This window comes from Panthera leo, chromosome D1 (assembly GCF_018350215.1).
Source record: "Panthera leo isolate Ple1 chromosome D1, P.leo_Ple1_pat1.1, whole genome shotgun sequence".
NCBI classification, from domain to species: domain Eukaryota; kingdom Metazoa; phylum Chordata; class Mammalia; order Carnivora; family Felidae; genus Panthera; species Panthera leo.
The window spans coordinates 8,691,199-8,715,377 of record NC_056688.1 but is presented as its reverse complement, the minus strand read 5'-3'; the positions used below and the strand labels follow the sequence as shown (position 1 = coordinate 8,715,377).

Below are 24,179 nucleotides of genomic sequence, written 5' to 3'. Positions count from 1 at the left end.
GTAGTATGTTGGCTTATTAGTGTGTTACTTAGCTATTTGATAATGTAAATTAGAGGAAAATATTGCCCTTGACAATAATCAACAGAAAAAGTCAAATGAATATTACATGTAAACTTAATATGCCAACAAAATCGACAACAAACTTCTGAGGCCCTACTGTGAGCCAGGCACCATTCCAGTTTAAAACAAAAATTTTTTTTTTACATTTATTTATTTTTGAGAGAGAGAGACAGACAGACAGAGTGTGAGCAGGGGAGGGGCAGAGAGAGAGGGAGACAGAATCCAGAGCAGGCTCCAGGCTCTGAGCTGTCAGTACAGAGTCCGATGTGGGGTTCGAAGCCACAAACTTTGAGAGCATGACCTGAGCCAAAGTTGGATGCTCAACTGACTGAGCCACCCAGGCGCTCCCTCCCTTCCAGTGTTTAAAAGGGAGTTTTGAATATTTTGAAATTAGAAGCTTAATGAAAGAACTTCCAGAGAGCCTTAGTGATTGCATGAAAGAATATTGTCCAATTTAAGAAACGTAATTACTTTATTCTGTTTTGAAAATAAGCTGCTATTGTGTCCAGTGGTTCAAAACCTGTAAAGCCTAGAATGGTTTGTGAGAAGTCAGGTCATTTTGAGACTTGCTTTTTCCTACTGCATAGGTGACTTAAATCAATCTGTTTGTTTTAACATTTTTTTTTTTTTAATGTTTTATTTATTTTTTTTTTGAGACAGAGAGAGACACAGCATGAACGGGGGAGGGGCAGAGAGAGAGGGAGACACAGAATCGGAAGCAGGCTCCAGGCTCTGAGCCATCAGCCCAGAGCCCGACGCGGGGCTCTAACTCGCGGACCGCGAGATCGTGACCTGAGCTGAAGTCGGACGCTTAACCGACTGAGCCACCCAGGCGCCCCTGTTTTAACATTTTTAAACATGCATTATGTTACCTTTTGATGTTTTCATAAGTGTAAAATGAAACTGAATTGCATTGAGCTTTCTTAGCTTTTAGCATTTAAAATTAATCTTTGCAAATGGTATTGTTTTTCTACCCACCTTGGGAACAATATAGATACGGTGTTTCTTTTAAATTTATAGGTTTATTTTTTTAAGCTTATTTTTATTATTTTGAGAGAGAGCAAGTGGTGGTGGGGGGGGGGAAGAGAGAGAGAGAGAGAGAGAGAGAAAGAAAGAAAGAAAGAAAGAAAGAAAGAAAGAATGAATATCTCAAGGAGGCTCCACGCTGTCAGCACAGAGCCCATCTCCAGGCTCAAACCCATGAGTTCATGACCTGAGCTGAAACCAAGAGTTGGATGCTTCACCAACTGAGCCACCCAGGTGCCCCAGATTTCTTTTAGAAGAGAATCTAAATTCAGTGTACAAGTTTGTTTTTAGTATTGTAGTTCTGCTTTATATTTGTTTTAGGTTCTAGAAATTTGGTTTGCATTTATAGTAACATGTAAAAATTGCTCAAAAGTGTTGAAGATTTCATTTCCTTGAAAATATCCTTGAACAAAAATCAGTTTCTACCTAAGCAAGTACTTATAAATACCGTATTTGGAACTGTATATCACCCTTATAGGAAATACATTTTCAAGGTGATTATACCAGTACTAATGTAACTTGTAACATCTTTAGAGATAGTCTTTTGATCTGAAAACAACGGAAGAAAGAGCTTTAGCTTCTTCTAGAAAAGCTCTGGTAATTATTTGAGATGAGCTTCTCTGGAATGATGTCAGAAAAAAGAATAGGAAAACCAGGAGAGCCCAGGACTCAAGTTTAAAAGGACCCCTGACTTGTTGACTAGCCGTATTACTTAGGGCAAGTCACTTATCTGAATCTAAATTCCTTATTAAAAGAATGAGGGATTGTGATACCTTTCTTGGGCAAAGGGAAGAAGGGTAGTTATTATGAAGGTTAGGTGATACAGGTGAAGTGGCTGAAAAGTATTCTACAGGTAGTTCCTTCATTCACTCCCCTTGTGCTTGTTTTGTGCCTTATTTCTTTATTTACAAAATGGAGCTGAAATTTTTTTGTCCTCTTTGCTTCACTTGAGGAATGACATGGCATTATATAGCTAAAGGTGCATTAATACTGCCATTAAATTGAGTATTAACATTGAGCTAAAAACATAATAAACATAGTTCTGTGTATATTAGAGCTTTTAAGCTTGTGGGTCTGTGAACTTGGATAGGGAAAAAAGTTGCATATTTTTTACACGTTTTCTTGCCATTATTAATGTGGGCACCTAGTAGTATTAGCATTAACACAGACTGTTTCCATTAGAAATTGTAGATGTTTTCATAATCCGTCGCTGTTGCAGAGATGTCGAAGTGACATTACTTGGAAGTTTAATCATTAGATCCACTGGTAGACACTGTTACTTAATTTAAAAACACATATATTACTATATCATAAATTCGTGATTTTTATATTTTGGTGATTGTAGTCCAGTATAGTTGGTCTTTTATGCAATGTTAATGTGTCTTATTAAAATACATTTAAAAGTACTTCTATACATTAAAAGCATTTAAAAATGCTTTTCTAGGAAGGGCTTTATAGGCTTCACCAGAGGAGGACCATGCAGGGGAAAAAGAACTTTTTTATTGTAGATGTTGTTATTGTGTTCGTCTGACTGCCAGAGTTACCTTATTAATTCAGTTTATACTTTCTTTTGTTATACTGCTTCCTAATCCCCCAGTAAATTGGCAGAGGAATTCTTTTGTAACTTTTTGGTCTGTGGAGAGAAACGGTTGGTTCAGAGATTGCTTCTGTATCTCAAAAGGCAGGGAAAAAAAATTACAATTAGGCGTGAGGAAAAGGATATCTTAAGAGTAAAATTAGGCAGTGTGACATAAATTATTGAAGGTTTGGTAATGGGCCCAGGATGGACGAGAGTGAACACCTGTTTTACCACCTGACAGGTGGGAAGAGTCTGTTGTGCCACTGACTTCATAGAGCTCAAGGTGTTAGGCATGAGGCTGTTTTTCCATTGTGTGAGGTAGAGAGGAGGCTGTTTTAAGGTCCCCCTCAGAGTTAACGGATAAAGTAGAAAATGCTTTATATGAATGCATTGTCTGTAAACATCGTACTTAGAGTTTATAGCCGTACAGTTACTTTTCTGCAGATGGGAAATGTGTATACTGGCAGCATCTCTTAAAACTTCTTGTTGAGCATGTCTTTGCCGTGATTGTGCAAAGAAGTAGGGTAAGACCTCTTGAAGAAATTTACCAAGGAGGGAGTAATTTTCTTCTCAGTAATTAGATATTTGAGGGTGGATGGGAGAAGAGTTTATTTTTACTATATATCTCTAATGTACAATGGTTTAGGCGATTATGTAATATATATGTATATGTGCGTGTGTGTATATATATATATATATATATATTTTTTTTTTTTTTTTTTTTTGACAAGAAAGAAAGGAAAACACTGAAAGACCGTAATTTCAAGATGAGTCAGTTAGAGATGGAAACCCAGGACATGTATCTTGGTATCTTAGCTTTTCTTTTCTTTTTTCTTTTCAAAAAAATTTATTTTAATTGTTTATTTTTGAGAGCGAGAGAGACAGAGTATGAGCCAGGGAGGGGCAGGAAGAGAGGGAGATACAGAATCCAAAGCAGGCTCCAGGCTCTGAGCTGACAGCACAGAGCCCGATAGGGGGCTTCAACTCATGAACCATGAGATCATGACCTGAGCCGAAGTCAGACGCTTAACCAATTGAGCCACTCAGGTGCCTCAGTATCTTAGCTTTTCATGTGACATTTTATTAAATTGGCCATTCTGGTACTAAGATGTTAGTTTCAGGAGAAAACACACTAATGAAATCATAGAAGAACTAGAAATGTATTACTGAGGTTAAATAGTATTACTGTGATATAAATACTTTTCAGTAATAACTAAATTGGCTAAAAACTTGAGTTTTAGTTATATCTGTACACAGCTTCATCGTAAAAAAATTTAAGGTGGAATTCTTAAGTCCTATAAGCTGGTAAACTGATACATGAACAGTTTAGTGGATTACATTTTCTAGGTTCTCCTCTGATTTTTTTTAAATTTTTTTTTTTTTTTTTAACGTTTATTTACTCTTGAGACAGAGAGAGACAGAGGATGAACGGGGGAGGGTCAGAGAGAGAGAGGGAGACACAGAATCTGAAACAGGCTCCAGGCTCCGAGCTGTCAGCACAGAGCCCGACGCGGGGCTGGAACTCACGAGCCGTGAGATCATGACCTGAGCCGAAGTCGGACGCTTAACCGACTGAGCCACCCAGGCGCCCCTCTCCTCTGATTTTTAAAATTAGGAACTTAACAGAAATAAGATCTTGATTATTATTATGTGTTCAGTTCTTTATATCCAGATACCATTTGTAAGGACACCTGTGTTTTTACATGGTTAAAGCAAGTGGCTACATAATCTGCTTTTTCACTTACCCTTATGTAAATGTTGACACAGTTTGTCATAATACACAAACACCCCTGTAACAGTCTATCATGTTATCACATTACATTGTGACTTTAATTAGTGGCTTTTATGACATGTACTGCTGTGGATGTCTTGCTAGAGGTTACTTTGTTTTGCATTTCTTTACTTCTTTGGCGTATATTCCAAAAGCAGAATTTCCTGTTCGGAAAAGATTTGAGCTTTTGTTATGCATTGACAACTTACTTTCCAGGAATATGGAGCCGATTTATGGTGCTACCAGCAATGTTTATCTACTTGTTTAGCAGTACTGCTCATCGGTACTGCCATGTATAATAATTATTTTGCTAGTTTAACGACTATGTAAACAAAATGGCCTTTAAGGCCACTTGATTTGTGTTTTTTTTTTTTTTTTTAATTTTTTTTTCAACATTTTTAATTTATTTTTGGGACAGAGAGAGACAGAGCATGAATGGGGGACGGGCAGAGAGAGAGGGAGACACAGAATCGGAAACAGGCTCCAGGCTCCGAGCCATCAGCCCAGAGCCTGACGCGGGGCTCGAACTCACGGACCGCGAGATTGTGACCTGGCTGAAGTCAGACGCTTAACCGACTGCGCCACCCAGGCGCCCCTTGATTTGTGGTTTTAATCAGCAGAGTTGTGCATTTGTTTTGTGAAGAGTTTGTAGAGAGTTTGTCATTTAACCATTTACTGAGTGGAGTCTGAGTGATATCTTTATATATTTAATTATTTCTTTCCATAGTAACTTTTTATTCTGGCTATTGCATATTTTTACTCTATACTATTTTGCTATTTAGATGTAGGGATTTTAAACAAAATAATCTGTTTTCATCATAATGTATATATTTTTCTTAGTCATATTTCTCCTCCAAAATTATAATTTTTTCTAAAGTCTCTTTTTGAGAAAAAATTCACCTACTTAGATTTTATTAAATGTTATGGTGAAGTTAATAGGCCCGACTTAGGTTTATTTACTTAGAGTAATTTTGTTCTCTTATTTTAAAGAATTTGTTTTTCTTATTATGAAAGCTCTACATTATTTTAGAAGTCTACAGATTTATGTTAATTCACAGGAACTCGCTATTTTGGAGTATGATCATATTGGTCTTTTCATATGATACTGTATGTATGGCTTTATAACCTGCCTTTTTAGTAGTTTGTGGATGTTTTGCCATATCATTTAAAATTTTTCTGTATCTTTTTTAAAATTTTTTAAATGTTTTTATTTATTTTTGAGACAGAGCATGAGCAGGGGAGGGGCAGAGAGAGAGGGAGACACAGAATCTGAAGCAGGCTCCAGGCTCTGAGCTGTCAGCACAGAGCCCGAGACAGGACTTTGAACTCACAGACTGCGAGATCATGACCTGAGCTGAAGTTGGACGCTCAGCCGACTGAGCCACCCAGGCATCCCTCTGTAACTTTTTTTTAATGTTTATTTATTTTTGAGAGAGAGAGTGAGGAAGGGGTAGTGAGAGAGGGAGACACAGAATCTGAAGAAGGCTCCCCCCCCCTCCCGTTCTCACAGTTCATTCATGTAGATGAATTAGGTTTGTTGCAGATTTTAAAAACTTAGTTAGCTTGTGTAAAAACCTGTTTTTTGTGTGTGTATGTTGGTCTATGATAGATTTATTCTTTCATGTCAGTAGAGCTCCTTATTAAACCTAAAACTTTAATGCAGATTTTCTTCTTGAAAGATCCTTTTAATAGAGTATAACTGGAAGTAACTCTAGTATTGAAAACTTGGATTAATTATTTTTTATAGGAAAAGGAAATAAACTTACCTTTATTTTGTTCAAGTATTAGGTTCATGTGTAACTTCAGAGTATCAGCAAACCTACATGCTTGGTGTTTATTTACCTGCCCACCTGGCCCTGTGTTTGTGGACTACTTTTTCTGTAATTTAGGTGCTTTAACTTAGTTTATACAGCCTGGCATATAATTAATGTTCAGTTTCTTTCCCTGGTTTTTCCTTGCTGATGAGAGATTGAACAGAAGGGGCACCACAGCTGTATGGTTTAGTAAATAACATGAGCAGTACGTGTGGAAGCTCTCCTGAGTGTGTGTCTCCTGAGTTCTCCAGCATGTGGCTGTGGGGGTCTGATATGGTATATGGAATACAATGTCAAGAAGTTAATGTAAAAATTAGTCTAAGACAATTAAAATTCCTAACACTCTGCTAGGAGCAAGCCTGAAATACCTCTGTAGTGATACATACACACAACTCGGGGCTTGCAAGACTCCCACACTGGGGACTGGGTTAGGGACATGACCTTTCTACACTTGATCTTAGGCAAAAGGCTGAGAACCGATAGGGACATGAGCTTTCTGTCCAAAATTAAAACTGTAAAGAAATAAGCCATACTGAATTGAAAATAGAGTAATTTTATAGTGAGAGAAAATAAACATAGGGATAAACGGAAGATTCAAATGTTGTAAAATAGCATGGCATTATTAAGATTTTTTTTTACAAAGCTGAAAATGAATTTCTAGGAATAAGAATATATAATTACTGAAATGCCAAACTATCAAAGACATAAAACATAAAAACAGTGGAAGAGAATTAATGATTCGAGGAATGTTGCACACAGAGAGAGAGAGAGAGAGAGAGAGAGATGGAAACCACTGAAGTGATGCTTAGAGAAATGATACGGTTTTAAATATAAGGCAAGACGTTTTAAAAATATTCCCCAGAAAAGGAGATTTATATTTATGTTTTTAGGAACTCTGTCACTGCTCTGTTCTTTTTCTTGGGCTTGGAAATATTTTTGAAGACAGGCACATTGACCTGAAATGCCTTTAGTACATGGGAGTTTGGAAAGTTCACAGAGCCCATTTACTAAGTGGTTTAAACATTAAAAAAGAGGTAAATGTAGAATAGATCTGGTTTTTAAAAAAATAATATAGTGGTTGCACTGTAGATACTAAAATATTCCAACAGTACAAACAAGAAAAATTCCTAGTGTTTTATATGAATGGATAGTGTAACTTGGGATAAAAACTTTAATGGTAGTATTATATACTGATTCAAAAAGTGCCTGTATAATCTGGAAACCTTGCTGTGATGCAAGAAGTTCTCATATAGACTTTCATGTCTCATTTGTGTGTGGAGTTTAAAGAAGTTCTATGTTCTCTGAAGTAAGAGATGAAGTAAACTTTTTCAGTATTTTATAGATCATGTGTTTTTAATATCTATACTAATGTACATACTTGATTATTTTACATATTCAGGTGATAAAAATTATTTTTAAATATTTTCATTGACAAAAAAGGGGATACTTTATATTTGGAGTTGCCTTATACTTGGGCATATTTAGTTTATGCCCTTAATGTACATACTAGAAAAGAAAAAATACTGGGAGTTACTTAAAGGTTTAATTTTAGGAATTAGAAAATGAGCCACGGAGAAAAGCCAGCTAATGAGAAGAAAAATGATGAGGAAAAAGACAGAAATTAACAACAACAAAAAAAGAACAATAAAAGAAACAGAAGATCAACCAAACTGAAAGCTGACCTTTAGACAGCTAAACTAAAGCAAACTTCTGGCAAGATTAATCAAGCAAAAGGGAAGGTAAAATTTAACAGTATTAAGAATGAAAAGAGGATCATAACCACCAATGTAGTACATATAAAGAAATCCTGAAAGAATACTATAACTTTCTAGAAATGTGTTACCAAGACTTGGAGAAAATCAGATTTGGCTATGGGGTAGAGATTTAAATATGTTTTGGTCATGTTATATTTGAGATAATCTTTAGACTTTGAGCAAGGCAAGTTAGGCAAGTTCTAGAGAGACAGATTTGGCGATTACTAACTTAGAAATGATGTGAAGGGCAGGTCAGTTTTGAGGAGGTTTGAGGACCTGAGATGGTAAGGATCTGAACTCAGACAATAAATAGTAGGAGGAAGAAAAGGGGATAGAGAATGAGATAGGTCTGAGGAACATTGAAGGTTCATCAAAGTAGGTGACTGTAGGAAGGGAGGTTAACATTTCCCTAGCTAAGAGTTAAGGAAATGAATTCCATGGTTCAGCTGTTAGATAAAAAATATCTCAGGAGGAGGTTCCTTTTAAAGAGAGATTTATTGGCACATGATTGAATGAAATTTAGGGAAATGACTTCAGTGTTTCATTTTTTTCCAATTTGGACAGTTTTCTGCTTCATTAATTATAGCATCTTAAAAAGCTGTAATACAGTTTTAAAACAAAATTATATATCGATGCTAGTATAGTGGGTAAATTTTCACAGCAGAGAGATTATCAGCGGAAGCTGATTTTTAAGTGATTTATCTAATGTACCTCACTGTGGCTCTTCAAACTGGAATAATCATTTTTTCTGGACTAAGGGTTGAGAATGTTAGATCTTCTGGTTGGTTTGTTACATGTTTTTAAGAACGTTTGTCCTAAGACAGTATAGCATGATGGGTTTCTTGGATTAGGATTCACTTTTGCTTTACAGGGAGAAGATAGAATTTAACATTGGTCTTAAGGACAACTCTAAATTTCAGTGAAGGCCACCAGTTTACTTGTGAGTAGCATGCAGATTGCTAGTGTGTGGTCTATGACTGTTTAATACACCTTGGGTGAATAAACTACTTGATACAATTTTTAAATTGTTTTAAATTCCAAGAGAAATTGGAATTGGGTTTTTTAAATTCCAAGAGAAAATAATTTTCTTTAAAAGTTACCTTTTTAGAATTTACATTAATCAGGGGCACCTGGGTGGCGCAGTCGGTTAAGCGTCCGACTTCAGCCAGGTCACGATCTCGCGGTCCGTGAGTTCGAGCCCCGCGTCAGGCTCTGGGCTGATGGCTCGGAGCCTGGAGCCTGTTTCTGATTCTGTGTCTCCCTCTCTCTCAGCCCCTCACCCGTTCATGCTCTGTCTCTCTCTGTGCCAAAAATAAATAGAATTTACATTAATCAGAATTTCCTTTTGTCTTTGGTGTACAGAAAAAAGGTCAGAAAGTGTTTTTGAGTTCATCTCTTTAGAATTTGAATCTGTGTCTTCCCCTTGACTATATTCCTTTCTCTACCAGGCTGAGTGTAGAGGTGAACCTGACTCAGACAGAGACAGTATTTGGATCCGTAGCAGTCTTGCTTCCTTGCTTTGTGTTGTCTCTGACTGAATTAAAACTTGGAGTTGGTGATTGGTCTGCTTTATATGATGTTGTTTGACATGTGTGCTATTTGAAATCACAGTATAAATATTTTTAGAGAATTAGAAAGTAATAGATCTCTTTTGCTTTCTTTTTTCTTTAACTGAAGGTGACAACAGAATTCATAAACGTGAATTTTTAAAGAAGGTGACAAAAAGAGAAGGAAAATGCCGAAACCAGTAAGTGTATTTTTACCGCTGCTTTTACCACTACTTACTTAATAAAATGTCAGTAGCATTAAGTTCCTTTCGGAACAAGGCAAAATATTATGGTAGAGTCGTTGGGGAAGAAAAAGACACTGATCCTGCTGCTGGTGGCTTGTTTTAGATTAATGTGGCTAGAATGAAGCATTATGTGATCTAATGAAAAAGAGGTACAGGTAACACTGTAGTTAAGATTCGTGGGTTCTGGAGCCAGACGTCTTCATTTGTATCCTGGCTCTGCTGCTTACCCTCTGTGACCTTTGTTAGATTACTTCAGACTCTCCAATTCTTAATTTCCTCATATAAAAAATGGAGATGTAATTAGTTACTTAAGAGATCTTGGTGAGAATTATGAGAACTGGGAACATTCGGTGCTCAGTAAATAGTAACTTCTTGTTAAGCAGGAGGAAGTAATAAGAGGTTGGAAGGATCCACGCATTAATTTTCTCATAGTTCTAGCTTTGATGCTAGTGACACCGATGCTGATATTGTATAGTCTTAGCTTTTTTAGTTTAAGGGTGTATGTATGATTTTACTTAGTTGTATAATTATATAGTTTTTGACTAAGATTTATTCCTTTTTTCTTGGGATAAATGTTTTTGCTTCATCTAACAAAATTGAGGTGTTGTTTTTCAGTGTTTCTTTTGGCCAGTTACCTTTTTAAGAAAGTCATTGGTTATAGCTATTTGAGTTTCCTGACATGAATATCTCTTTGGAATTACTTTAAAGACTCAGCAGGTAGGTAACAGAGTACATTTGCGTTGTTGCAGCTGCAGATGACACAGTCTTCAGGAATCTAAAAACCAACTACTAGAACTAATAACTGAACTTAGCAAGATTGTTGGACACAGGCTTATATTTTTAAAAATCACTAGCCTTTCTTATATCCTTGTATACAATTTGAAAAATGAAGTAAAAAAATGTATTTGTAACTCCATCAAAGATATGAAATACTTTGGAATAAATTTACAGAAACTGTACGAGATCTCTACAGTGAAAACTTGTGGGAAGTTAACGACTTAAATTTGCAGGATAATATTCTGTAATGTTCATAGATATGTCTAGAAAATACTATTAAGGTGTCATTTGTACCCAATGTAATGGTAGAATGAATGCAATTTCATCACTCCAATCCAAGGAGGCTTCTTTGGCTGACATTGATTAGCTGATTGTAAAACGTCTGTAGAACTGCCAACATTTATATGGAAGAGCTAAAGCAATTTTTAAAAAGAAAAAAGTTGGAAAACTTACACTTCTGTATCTTAAGACCTGTTCACAAACTACAAAGATAAGATAATGTGGTGTTGGTAGATAATGGAATCAGTGAAACAAAAATGCAACTACCCATATGCATTCATTAGATTTTTTACAAGACTTTCACACAATTCAATAAAAATTAAAAAAAAAATAAATAAATAATAAAAAATAAAATTCTTTCCAACAAATGGTTTGGAACAAAGGGTTATCCATATAGAAGAATATGAACATTGGACCTTACCTCACAATTTACACACCGAATTAACCCTAAGTGGATCATAGACCTAAATACAAAAGGTCAAACTGTAAAACTGCTAGAAGAAAACATTTTTGTGACCCTGGGGTAGGTAAAGTTTCTTAGATAACATACAGGAAGTTTTAACCATTTATTTTGTATTTTTATTTCTTTCGAAAGTTTGAACCGTTTAAAAAACACATTGGATTTCATCATAATTAAAAACTTTTGTCCTTTGAAAGAGAGCAATGAGAAAATGAAAAGATGAAACAGAACAGGAGAAAGTAATTGAATATACAGTTCCTCTAGAACTCCGTAAGATAACCCAGTTTTTAAAAAATGGGCAAAAACTTTGAACAGATGCTTTACGAAAGAACATATATTGATAGCTAGCAGACACATGAAAAGATGCTCAATGTCTTTAGTTACAGGGAAACACAAAACTACAGTGAGATACCACTTTATAGTCACTATAATGGCTAAAATTAGAGCTTGATAATATCAAGTGTTGGTAAGAATGGGAATCAACTGGAGCTCTAATATTTCTGATAGGAATATGAAAGTTTATAGTTACTTTAGAAAACTGTTACTATAATTGAGTGGAAAACATTGATGTATTATTCCTTAGAGTAAGGATTCAAAATTATATGTGCAGGTAGATATAAATTGTATATTAATTTGATTTCTGTGTTTTCCACTGATCTATTGGCTTAGTTTTATACTTAGTAGATACGTAAACTTGGTCAAGTCACACTTCTGCAGACCTGTGTATCTACTTTTAAATGTTTATTTTGAGAGAGAGAGAGAGCTCGCACGTACACAGGTGGGGGAGGGGCAGAGAGAGGGGATCCCAGTCTGACCCCTGATTTATATAAACATGGAAATTTACAGCCCTGTCATAACAATTAGCAGGGAAACCCCTGATAAAATGATCAGTATAGAAACGAGTTGCATTTCTATAAAAGCAAAAGGAGAAACAATTATGTTATGGAAAAATATTTCATCAAATCTACAATCTTTTGTTTGAAACTCTTTAAGCTACATGAGTTTCAATATTTGGAATCTTTTGGATTTTATAAAGGTGAATATATACTTTATTATGTGTCTCTGTCATGTCATGAAGCTTCCCTCAAGACCTGGTATATCACCTCAAAAACATTAATGTTTTTCTATGTCAGTGTGTGAGTATTCATTTGAAATGGGATAATTAAACTCACCAGCTAGTCACCCATCACTTCATGTTAATAAGGTTTTGCTAGAAATTAGCTAATAAACTTGTTTTCAACGCCTTTGGGATATCAACGGATAGTGGACATGTATTTATAATAGTGACAAAATCATAGTGATATATGGGAACGATGTCTAACAAATGATTAATATGATTTTTTTAAGATTTTATTTTTTTTAAGTAATCTCTACACCCAGTAGGGGGGAGCTTGAACTTACAACCTTGAGATCAAGAGTCACACATTGTACTGACTGAGTCAGCCAGGTACCCAAATTAATAGAATTTTTAGGGAGAAAATTAGAAACACTTTTTGGAAGATTTTAAAGAAGACTTAAATTAATGCACAGAGAGAACCACAGTCATGGATGGGAAGAGTCAGTATTGAAAAGATGTTATTTCTCACCTCAGGAGACTAATGAATTTAGTGTTGTTCCATTTTAAATCATAGGTATTTTGAAAATTTACGATTTTCTGTGAAGTCAGGAACAAGAAAAAAGAACCAAGAATAGCCAAGAAGTCTTAAAGATAATGAGGAGAGACTTTTCCTACCAGATACCAAGACTTTTGAAAGATGTAGTAATTAAAACAGCGTGGTTTTGACAGAGTAGTACGTCAACCAGTGCAAAAGAATAGCGCAAATTCAGACCCCAGACCTGTAGATATTTGATATGTTTCAGTTGTCTTCAGGAAGCAAATTAACTAATCAATATACATCACTTAGATGTTTTAAATCCCCATGTCATTATCCTCATGGGGATTAAAAAATGAAATTGGATCTCTACCTCAAATCATAAGCAAAAATCATTGAAGACAAGTTATGAAAAACAACTTTAGTATGAAATAGAAGAGTATCTTCAAGAATCCAGAGTAGAGAAAGATTTCTTAAATATGGCCCAAAATAGTGACACCCATAAATACAACATATCTTCAACATTAAAGTTAATATGTTTATCATAAAGGACACTTCAAAGTAGAATGACAGACTACAAACTGGGAGAAGATTTTTTTTTGTGATACAAATAATTATCAAGGTATTAGTATGTAGGATATGTAAAGATTGGCTACATAGTAGTGAGAAAAAAAAAAAACAAAAAAACAACCCAGTAGAAAAATAAGCAATAGATGTTAACAGACGTCTCCAAAGATGAGGAGACTGAGTGGTCAATAAACATAATATATTAGTTTTGTTATTCTTTAACAAATTACCACAAATTTAGTAGCTTAAAGCAGTACCCATTTATTATCTCATATTTTTGTAGGTTAGAAATAAGGGATGATATGATTGGGTAGGTTCTCTGTTCAGGGTCTCCCTAGCCTGAAATCAAGGTCTATCCCAGCTGCATTCTCCTCCGGAACTCAGGGTCTTCTTTCAAGTGTATTCCTATTGGCAGAATTCATTTCTTGCAAAAATGATCCATCTTTAATTACTGGAGGCTGAAGTTCCCATTTTCCTACTAGCTGTTGGCCAGGGACCACTCTTAGCTCCTAGAGGCTGGTGTCAGGTCCTTGCCCATGGCCCCTTTAATTCACCAGTGGAGAACCTCTTTTATGTCAAATTCCTGTCACACTTTGAATTTTTGTGACTTTTGCAACCAGTCAGAAAAAAACACTTTGCTTTTAAAGGACTTCTGTGAATAGCTTAGCTCCACTCACACACAATCCTTCAATTTTGAGGTCAACTACATCTGTAGGTGAGGTCAAGTACATCTAAAAAAATGCCTTCTCCCGTGTAATGTAACATAATCATGAGGGTGACATCAGGGGATGAAGATCATGGGGGCTGCCGTAGACTTCTGCACACTATACCTATGAAAATGTTCTCAACCTCTTTTGGAATCAGATCTCAGTAAGACCGTATAGAGATACCATTTTATACCCACTGGATTGTCAGATATTTTAAAAATCCGGTAATACCCGTTGTTAGTGAAAATACAGATCAGCAGGACTTCTGTTGTTGGAAGACAGTTCACTTTTTCATGGTAAATTTGACTTCATACTTTATTACCCAGGACTTCATTGGAGTATTTACTTCTAGAGACACTCAGATATATACGTATTAGGAGACATATACAGGAGTGTTCATAACCGTATTCTTGATAACCAAAAAATTAGAAACAATGTCCATTGACAAGAAAGTGGGTAAATTATTTTCTGGCAATAATTGTATAGCAATAGAAATGAATGAATTATAACTACTCACAAAAAAATCAATGGATTTTAGAAATACAAAGGTGAAAAAACATTTGTTGAAACTTTTTTCTTTAATGTTATTTTGAGAGCAAGCGAGAGATCACGGGTTGAAGGGCAAAGAGAGGGAGAGAGCATCCCAAGCAGGCTCTGTGCTGTCAGTGCAGAACCTGACAGGAGGCTTGATCTCACAAACCATGAGATCATGACCTGAGCCAAAATTGAGAGTCAGATGCTTAGTTGACCAAGCCATCCAGGTGCCCATAAACTTTTTATTGAAATAGAATATACATACTGAGAAGAACATATTGTGTTTAGTTGATGAATTTTCATAAAGTAAAATATACTTCTGTAGCCATTGCCCATATCAAGAAAGAAGACTTTCTTATTCAGTACTGTACAACTTTAACACAGTTAAAAATCAAGAAAAACTAAATATTTTACATAGAGATACCCACATTTGTGGTGAAGCTATTTTGTTTTTAATTTTCTTTTACCTTTATTTAGTTTTGAGAGTGCGTGACTGTGCATGCAGGGGACGGGCAGAGAGAGGGAGACAGGATCCAAAGCAGGCTCTCCACTGTGAGCATGGAGCCTGATACGGGGCTCAGATTCACGAACCAACTGTGAGATCGTGACCTGAGCTGAAATCAGGAGGCAGCCACTTAACTGAGCCACCCAGGTGCCCCAAAACTATTCTTTTTTTTTTTTTCAATGTTTGTTTATGTATTTATTTATGAGGGAGAGAGAGCAGGAGCAGGGAAGGGTAGAGAGAGAGAGGGAGATACAGAATCCAAAGCAGTCTCCAGGCTCTGAGCTGTCAGCACAGAGCCCGGCATGGGGCTCTGACCCACAAACCACGAGATCATGACCTCCGCCGAAGTCAGGTGCTTAACTGACTGGGCTACCCAGGTGCCACCTCAAAAGTATTATTTGAAAAAAAAGAATGACAGACAAAAAATTCAGTTTATTGCTCACCTGTGGGGGATTGAGGACAGGGAAATTCAGAAGAAATAGATTGGTATCCACAGCATAATTTGCCATTTCTTGTTATTAAATTGAGTGGTAGATATATGGGTAAAGAAAAACTTTTTCATTACTCGGTTTCTGGTGATAGTTGTATAGGTTTTCCACATCAAGCAGTTCTGTAGTTCTGTGTACTCATCAGTTGTGGGTTCTGCCGTTGAATTCATTCTGACACCACCTACCCGGATTAGCACAGACAGTCCGTGTTAAGGGCTCAGTCCCACTGGACTGCTGTCGCTTCCAGACACCAATCCCAAATAGTGGATCTCCATGTTACCCACATTTCTAACTTGGCTACACATTGGAGATTCCCACGGTCCCCTCCTCAGTTACTGTAATTCACTGGAACAGCTTACCGAACTCAGAGAAACACTTTTACTTATTATTACTGGTTAATACAGAGGATATTATAAGGATACAAATGAAAGACACAGAGGAAGAGGAGGCACCTAGGGCAAAGTCCAGGAAGGTCCAGAGCAGGGGAGCTTCTGTTCTTGTAGAGTTTGCAGTCCACCTTTCTCTTTGTACGTGGATGCATTCATCAACTTGGAAGCTCTCTGTGAACCCCTTTGTTGAAGGTTTTTTATGAGGTGTCCTTTATGTAGGTACAATTGATCAAATCACGTACAGCCAGTGACGATTAACCCAACTTCCCAGCCTCCTCTCTTTGGAGATTAGGGTAGTGGCTGTAATCACATGCTTGGTTCTTGTGGTTACCAGCCCCCATCATGAAGTGTGTACGGGCCCATCTGGAGTCACTTCATTAGCCCAAACTCCGGTGTGGTTGAAAGGGGCTTGTGAGTAACAAAAAATGCTCCACTCACTTCTGTCATTCAGGAAATTCCAGGGGCTTTAGGAACTCTCTGCCAAGAAACAGAATGAAGACCAAATACATATTCTATGACAATAGGTTTTATGTTGTTATGCTTCATTGTTTATGTATGCTACATGTATATGTGTATGCATATTTCCTAATAGGCATTATTTTAAAGAAGGGTAGATTGGTAAGGTTTATTTGATTAGAGAACGTATTTCAGATAAAGGCTACATGTGCAGGGGGAATGTAAATGTAAAGGGGAAATAAGTCACATTTAGAGTTCTAATAGTATGAGTTAAAAAGGTACATTTGTACCACATGATGGTAAACTCTAAATGAAGATGATACTCTGGAATTAAAATTCTTTTAAAAAAAAATTTTTTTTAACGTTTATTCTTTTTTTTTAAATTTTTTTATGTTTATTTAGTTTTGAGAGCAAGAGAGACAGAGCATGAGTGGGAGAGGGGCAGACAGAGAGGGAGTCACAGAATCCAAAGCAGGCTCCAGGCTCTAGCTGTCAGCACAGAGCCTGATGCGGGGCTCGAACTCACCGCAAGATCATGACCTGAGCCAAAGTCGGCCACCTAACTGACTGAACCACCCAGGTGCCCCAACGTTTATTCATTTTTGAGAGACAGAGAGCATGAGTGGGGAAGGGGCAGAGAGAGAGGGAGGCACAGAATCCGAAGCAGGCTCTAGGCTCTGAGCTGTCAGCACAGAGCCCAACGCGAGGCTCAAACTCACGAACTGCGAGATCATGACCTGAGTTGAAGTCGGATGCTCAACTGACTGAGCCACCCGGGTGCCCCTTAAAATTATTTTCATTAAGGCATATTAAGATTTTGGTGAGATACCCAGTTAGAAAGGTATTTATACAAAAGAGAATTTAGGATAGAGTCTAACAGAGGTCAAAGAATGCTTTTTATAAAGTCAGTATATTTGCAATATGAATAAAACTATCTGAATTTTGTGTTGAAAGATACAGGATAGTGAATGACATTCAGAGAATTTGGAGTTATGGCTCAGTTGAAATACCTACTCTGCTATTTGATATCCCTGTGGGCAAATAATGGGAACTCTTTTAGTTTCTATAGAAATGACTATATTTCCTAGTATTGTTGCAGGGGCTAAATGAGAAGATGGAAAGGTCATGGCCTAGTGCCTACTATATGCCAAAAAGTCAATAAATGTTTTTAAAAGAGGACTTTGTAAGTTCTTTTTCAAATAGATTTTAGATTTCCTGTGATTAAAATCAAAGTTGGTTATTTTAATAAAGAAAATACTAGGTACAATTATGGAGTAGCTCTTTATTGCCTGCACATTATGCTTTATTTTATAAATCAGATAATATTTTCTCATGTTTAATACTTAATAAATATATTCTGTATCCTAGTGATTTTCCCTTCTGTTTTTACTGCAGATCAACGTAAGAGTGACCACTATGGATGCTGAGCTGGAGTTTGCCATTCAGCCCAATACAACTGGCAAGCAGCTTTTTGACCAGGTATCATTTAACCACATGAAGTATGCAGCTCTTGACAATGTAGAGTGGAATATGTTGCAACTTCTTTGTATGTTTTTCTGTGATTTTACTGGTATTGCAGCAATGTGGCACTTGAAATTTTTCACGGTACCTATTCAAGATATCTGGCACAGCGGTACAGACACTGTTGTTTCTCATTCCTGCATTTGAGAGATAGGACTTTTTAAAATTAATTACTAGGTTTTGTTTTTTTTTTCTGTTTGTATCTTTTTGTTTAAATCCAAGTTAGTTAACATACAGTGTAGTAATGGTTTCAGGAGTAGAATTTACTGATTCATCACTTATATATAACACCCAGTGCTCATCACAAGTGCCCTCCTGAATACCCATCATCCATTTTACCCATCCCCCACCTCCCTCCCACCATCTACCCTCAGTTTGGTCTCTATGGTTAAGAGTCTCATGTTTTACTTCCCTCTTATTTTCCCCTTCCCCTGTGTTCATCTGTTTTGTTTCTTAAATTCCACATGAGTGAAATCATATGGTACTGGTCTTTCTCTGACTGACTTATTTCAATTAGCACATTACACTCTACTTCCATCCACTTTGTTGCACATGACAAGATTTTATTCTTTTTGATCGTTGAGTAATATTCCATTATATATATATATATATATATATATATATATATATATATATACATACATACACACACACACACACACACACACACACACCCTACATCTTCTATATCCGTTCATCAGTCAGTGGACATTGGGCTCTTTCCATACTTTGGCTCTTGTTGATAATGCTGCTATAAACATTGGGGTGCATGTTCCCCTTCAAATCAGTATTTTTGTATCCCTTGGGTAAATACCTAAACATGCAATTGTTGGATCATAGGGTAGTTCTATTTTTAGTTTTTTGAGGAGCCTCTGTACTGTTTTCTAGAGTGGCTGCACCAGTTTGCATTCCCACCAGCAGTGCAAAAGAGATCCTCTTTCTCTGCATCCTCACCAGCTTTTGTTGTTGCCTGAGTTGTTAATGTTAGCCATTCTGACAGGTGTGAGGTGGTTTCTCATTGTGGTTTTGATTTGTATTTCCCTGATGATGAGTATCTTCATCTCTGGATGTTTTCTTTGGAAAAGTGTCTGTTCATATCTTCTGCCCATTTCTTCACAGGATCATTTGTTTTTTGGGTGTTGAGTTTGTAGTTCTTGAACCCTTTATCAGATACGTCATTTGCAAATATCTTCTATTTCGTAGGCTGCCTTTTAGATTTGTGGATTGTTTCCTTCGCTGTGCAGAAGATTTTATCTTGATGAGGTCCCAGTAGTTCATTTTTGCTTTTGTTTCCCTTGCCTCTGGAGACATGTCAGTTAAGAAGTTGCTGTGGCCAAGGTCAGAGAGGTTGTTGCCTGTTTTCTTCTCAAGATTTTGATGGTTTCCTGTCTCACATTTAGGTCTTAAATCTACTTTGAGTTTGTTTTTGTGTATGGTGTACGAAAGTGGGCCAGATTCATTCTTCTGCATGTTGCTGTCCAGTTTTCCCAACACCATTTAGCAGGTATTTCTTTAACGTCTGCTATCTAAAGCATTGTAATGAGGACAAAAAAAGGATTCAAAGATACTGTGCAAAGTGGGGTGGGTGGAGATCCTAGACAGAGGGGATGGCAGGAGCAGAGGCACAGGGAACTATAGGCTATAAGGAGGTACCTAACATCTGTTTGGTGTTGTAACCTCATGATAAGTGAACATGGGTGTCATATTAAGGAATTTGGACTATGGGTCTTCTCTTTGTTGTCTCACTCTTGAGTGCACATTTGAGTCACCAGTGGAGCTTTAAAAAAACAAAAAGCAATGCTTGGAAACCTCCTCCAGAGCTTCTGATTTAATTGTCTGGGGCCTACTGTAAATCATTAGTTTTTTGTTTTTGTTTTTTTTTTTAAGCTCCCCAGGTGTGCCCGGCTAGCTCAGTGGGTAGAGCATGAAACGCTTTAAGTTTCCCAGGTTTTGCAGTATGATGATGTAACTGATGTTTTATTGAGAAGGGAAGGAAAGAGATTGGTACCCAGAGGCCAAGTGGTTAGGAAGGTTGACTTGATTGCAAAAGGGAGAAAGGTGATAGATTTTGCAAGGCATGAGACTCTGGGGTGGATGTTTACGTCAACTTTTACATCTGAGCTGAGCAGAGAGCAGTAGTCTGTGGTTAGACTTCCCTGAACTTAGAGAACAGAACAGGAGACAGAATTTCTAGTGTATAGCAATAAGTAACCTTGTAGATATTTTGGTTTTATTATGTAGCATTCTATCACATACCGATCCAAAATATGATATAAAATTCAAAAATCCCTGGGAAGTTGTTTCTTTTCTTAACAAAGTATACTTAATCTTCCTGATTAGGTAATTGATGATCTTGAAAGCCCTGATAAGGTCTTTCTGTAAGATGAAAGGTTTTTTTGTGAGTGAGCAAATTCTTAAAGCAAAATCATAAGCAGCTCCATGCACCATACCTTATACACGTCTTACCTTGTGAACTAATATGATATCCTCTTCTGTTGATTCTTCTCGGCTTCCTGTTTGTGAATATATAGCTTATCTTACTTTACTTTAATAAATATGTGAATGGAGAGGTGCCTGAATGGTTCAGTTGGTTAAGCATTCAACTCTTGGTTTCAGCTCAGGTCGTGACTCACGGTTTGTGGGATTGAGCCCTGTGTTGTCAGCCCAGAGTCTTTTGGGGATTCTCTCTTTGCCTCTGTCTCTGCTCCTCCCCCCCAAAGTAAATAAACAGTTGAAAAGTTTTAATGGAGTCAGCATTCATTGTACTTACTTTGTAGCAAGTTGAAATGTCATAGTGCGGTGTTTGTGTTAGTCAAAAACCAATGAGCAAGTGGGCCTTTCTGGTATTGCATATGAGAAATAAAATACTTGCTTTTTATGAAGCAGAGTTGCTTTCGTTTGGATAGCAGGGGGAAAGGACACCTCCTTTATTATAGTGCAGTACTGTGTAGTGTAAGAGTGTGGGCTCTGGAGCCACACTGCCTGCGGTAGAGGCCCAGCTCTAGCTGTTTGATTTGCACAAATTCCTGGCTTTGCCTCATTTGCTTCATTTGTGCAATGAGGATGGTGATTGCACTCTTCTTCCCTGAGGAGGTTGTTGTGAGTTAAGTGAGAATCCATCCATGGAAAAGTACATAGGACAGCATTTGATACACACCCAGCTCATAGTGTAAGTGAAGTTCTAGATAAGGAGTATGGTTATCTGTAATGTGCTCCCTAAGCAGTTATTTCTTGGAGTCACTGTTGTTTCCTGACAACTTCTCTTGAGTCCAAATGTTATGATCTAAAACCAGGCTTTACCTTGAGTATAGTGAGCATATGGAGTGGGTTGGCAGGTAGGTAGGTTTAGGGTCTGACCAGGAGCGGGCTAGAGATAGGGGTCCTCTCAAACAAGGGTCCATAGCAACCTAAATCCATCTGTAGCAAGGCCTTACTTCTGATCATGATGAGCTTGAGGCCAGCTGCTGTGCATAGGGGGCTCTAATTGAGTGCTTGGGGTCCTTTGGTTTACTGCCTGATTCTTCCCACATTATCCTTCACTTACAGCTTCCACCTGTGGGATTAGAGTATTCGCACCCCTAAGAAGTGTTCAATATGATCTGTTAGGATGCAAGAAAAAAAAATTAAAATGTTTATTTATATTTTTGTCCTTTTTCAAGTTACTTTAAAAATACATGTTTTATAATGTATTACTGTGATTTTTGCCTATGCATAATTTATAGATAAGCATACATATATTGTAGTTAAGTACCCAAGTATTTTTTTTTTAAGTTTATGTATTTATTGAGAGTGTGAGAAAGAGCATGCTCAAGAGAGCCAGAGTTGGGGAGGGCAGAGAGGGAGACAGAGAGAATCCCAAGCAGGCTCCTCAGGACTTGAACCCACAAACCATGAGATCATGACCTGAATCGAAGTCAAGAGTCAAGACGTTTGACTAAGCCACTCAGGCACCCGCTTCCTCAAGTATGTTTTTACGTACAAAAGTATGTGTCTGAAAGTTTCTGAGAACCCTTTGAGAAGTAGTAGGAAAAGCACTGAAGAGATGGGGCCTTTTAAAGAATTTCACAGCTGAGCCTTCTTGTTCTTCCTGGTGTTTGTTGTGATGGTCTCCAGTTAGTTAAGGTACTGCCCTTTGTGCCCACTGTGGCAGATCCCGCCTTTCCTTAGCAAGCTCATGAATCTGGCAAAGCCTAAAGGCAACAGTTGAGGCAGCTACTTTGATACATTTCTCTCCCTTGCTTTTGACCTAAGTAAGTTTCTTACTCTGCTGCTCTGAGCTGGAATATATTCTTTGGCTCTGATGGGACAACCTGTCTTTTGCCAAAGTTAAATTACTTGGGATCTCCTTTGTGTAGCTTCAGGTTTTGGTTGTTTGGCATTGATCAGTTTTTGCATCAGTGTGAGTCTTTATATCCCATATCATGTAGAAATTTGTTTTTGTTTTTTTGATGATAACTTTTCCTAGCAGAGCTAAATGTTTTTTTCTTATTTTTAATTTTTTTGGTGTGTGTAATTTCACTGAATTTTTCAAGAGAAGGAAAGTCAACTGAAGGGTTCAGTATGCTATCTTGAAATCCAAAAGCCTGACACATTTTTAGATATGTTTAAAAAAGAATTTTTTTAACATTTACTTATTTTTGAGACAGCGACAGGGTGTGAACAGGGGAGCGGCAGAGAGAGAGAGAGAGAGAGAGAGAGAGAGAGAGAGACAGACAGACAGACACAATCTGAAGCAGGATCCAGGCTCTGAGCTGTCAGTACAGAGCCTGACAAGGCGCTCAGACTCACAACTGTGAGTGAGATCATGACCTGGACCGAAGTTGGAGTTGAACCGACTGAGCCACCCAGGCACCCCTGTTGTTAGCTATTTTTAAAAAATAAGCCAAGAATATCACTTACAACTAATGTTGAATCTTTCTCTCAAGCTTTTAAAATATTAATAAACTCTCACCTCTCCTGGCTCATTTCCCTCACTTTCATCTTAAAATAGATTTTTTTTTTTAAAAATAAGCTTTTTCCAAGTGTTGGTACATTCTTGGGTGGGTCCTAGCTCACCACTCTATTTACTCTAATACTTTTGAGTACCTTCCATGGGCTACTAATTCTTTATAGGATGACATAATTAAGATGAATAAGACCGTAATCTCTGTCCTTAGTTTTAAAGAATGAAGGAGGGTAAATAGACACACTACTTCTCATACAGTTACTTATGATAAGATAGAATCAATGTTCCAGTAGCTATAGATACTAGATAAAGTGCTGTGGGAACATTAAGGAACAAGTGATTAATTTTATCTGTATAATAGGACAGCTTCATTCACAGAAGGTGTGTTAGTTGAGCTGGGCCTTGAGGAATAAATTATTCAAAAGGGGGCGAAAGTACAGAAGAAACATTCTAGGCAGAAGAAGAAGCATGAGCAGAGGTGCAGAAGGGTAAAATTTGGGCATGTTCCAAGAATGGTTTCTTGCTCAGTGAAGGAAGAACATAGAATATTTATATTGATGGTAGGTGAAGAGTATAGTAGAAGGGGGCATGAAATCACCAGCTGGATCATCAGGAGGTATGGCTTTTACATGTCCTCAGGGACTCTTATCACCAAAATGATACTATTTGCCTTGCCTACCCAGTTGTGTAGTTGTGGAGATAAATTGAAATAGGCAGGTGGGATTATGACAGCTTTGTATCTGTTTCCTGGACTTGTGATCTCTTGGGGTCATGATGAGAGATGAGAAAGAAGAAGAGGTGTAAAAAAATGGATCACATAAAATGGAAATGACATTGTAAACTATATAAAACCTGAATTTAAATTTTCAGAAATGTTCCTTTAATTAATACATGACATTTAAGAAAGATCTTTATAACAAAGGAATATACCTATAATACCTCTGTGGTTTTGTTTTTCTTTTGAAATACAGGACCATTTCCTTATACTATGAATGTTGAACTGAAATTGAACTTTTTTTTTTAAGGTGGTGAAAACAGTTGGTTTGCGTGAGGTCTGGTTTTTTGGGCTGCAGTATGTGGACAGCAAAGGTTATTCTACATGGCTTAAACTAAATAAAAAGGTAAAAATATGTATAAAATTCAGCTAGTAATTAAGTTATTTT

General features: G+C 37.0%; 1 protein-coding gene across 3 annotated transcripts in view; it reads left to right on the top strand.

Moving 5' to 3' along the window:
• Positions 1–24,179, top strand: part of RDX (radixin) — a 94,504-nt gene that overhangs the window by 6,557 nt on the left and 63,768 nt on the right. For 2 of the 3 annotated variants that reach the window (XM_042904261.1, XM_042904259.1), the window contains exons 2-4: positions 9,682–9,751; positions 17,946–18,029; positions 24,042–24,137. In XM_042904261.1, the coding sequence (XP_042760195.1) occupies positions 9,740–9,751; positions 17,946–18,029; positions 24,042–24,137 (192 nt within the window). In that variant the 5' untranslated portion in view covers positions 9,682–9,739. Of the gene's footprint in view, positions 1–8,921; positions 8,945–9,681; positions 9,752–17,945; positions 18,030–24,041; positions 24,138–24,179 lie in introns of those variants that run through there. The other variant, XM_042904260.1, reaches the window with a different exon arrangement.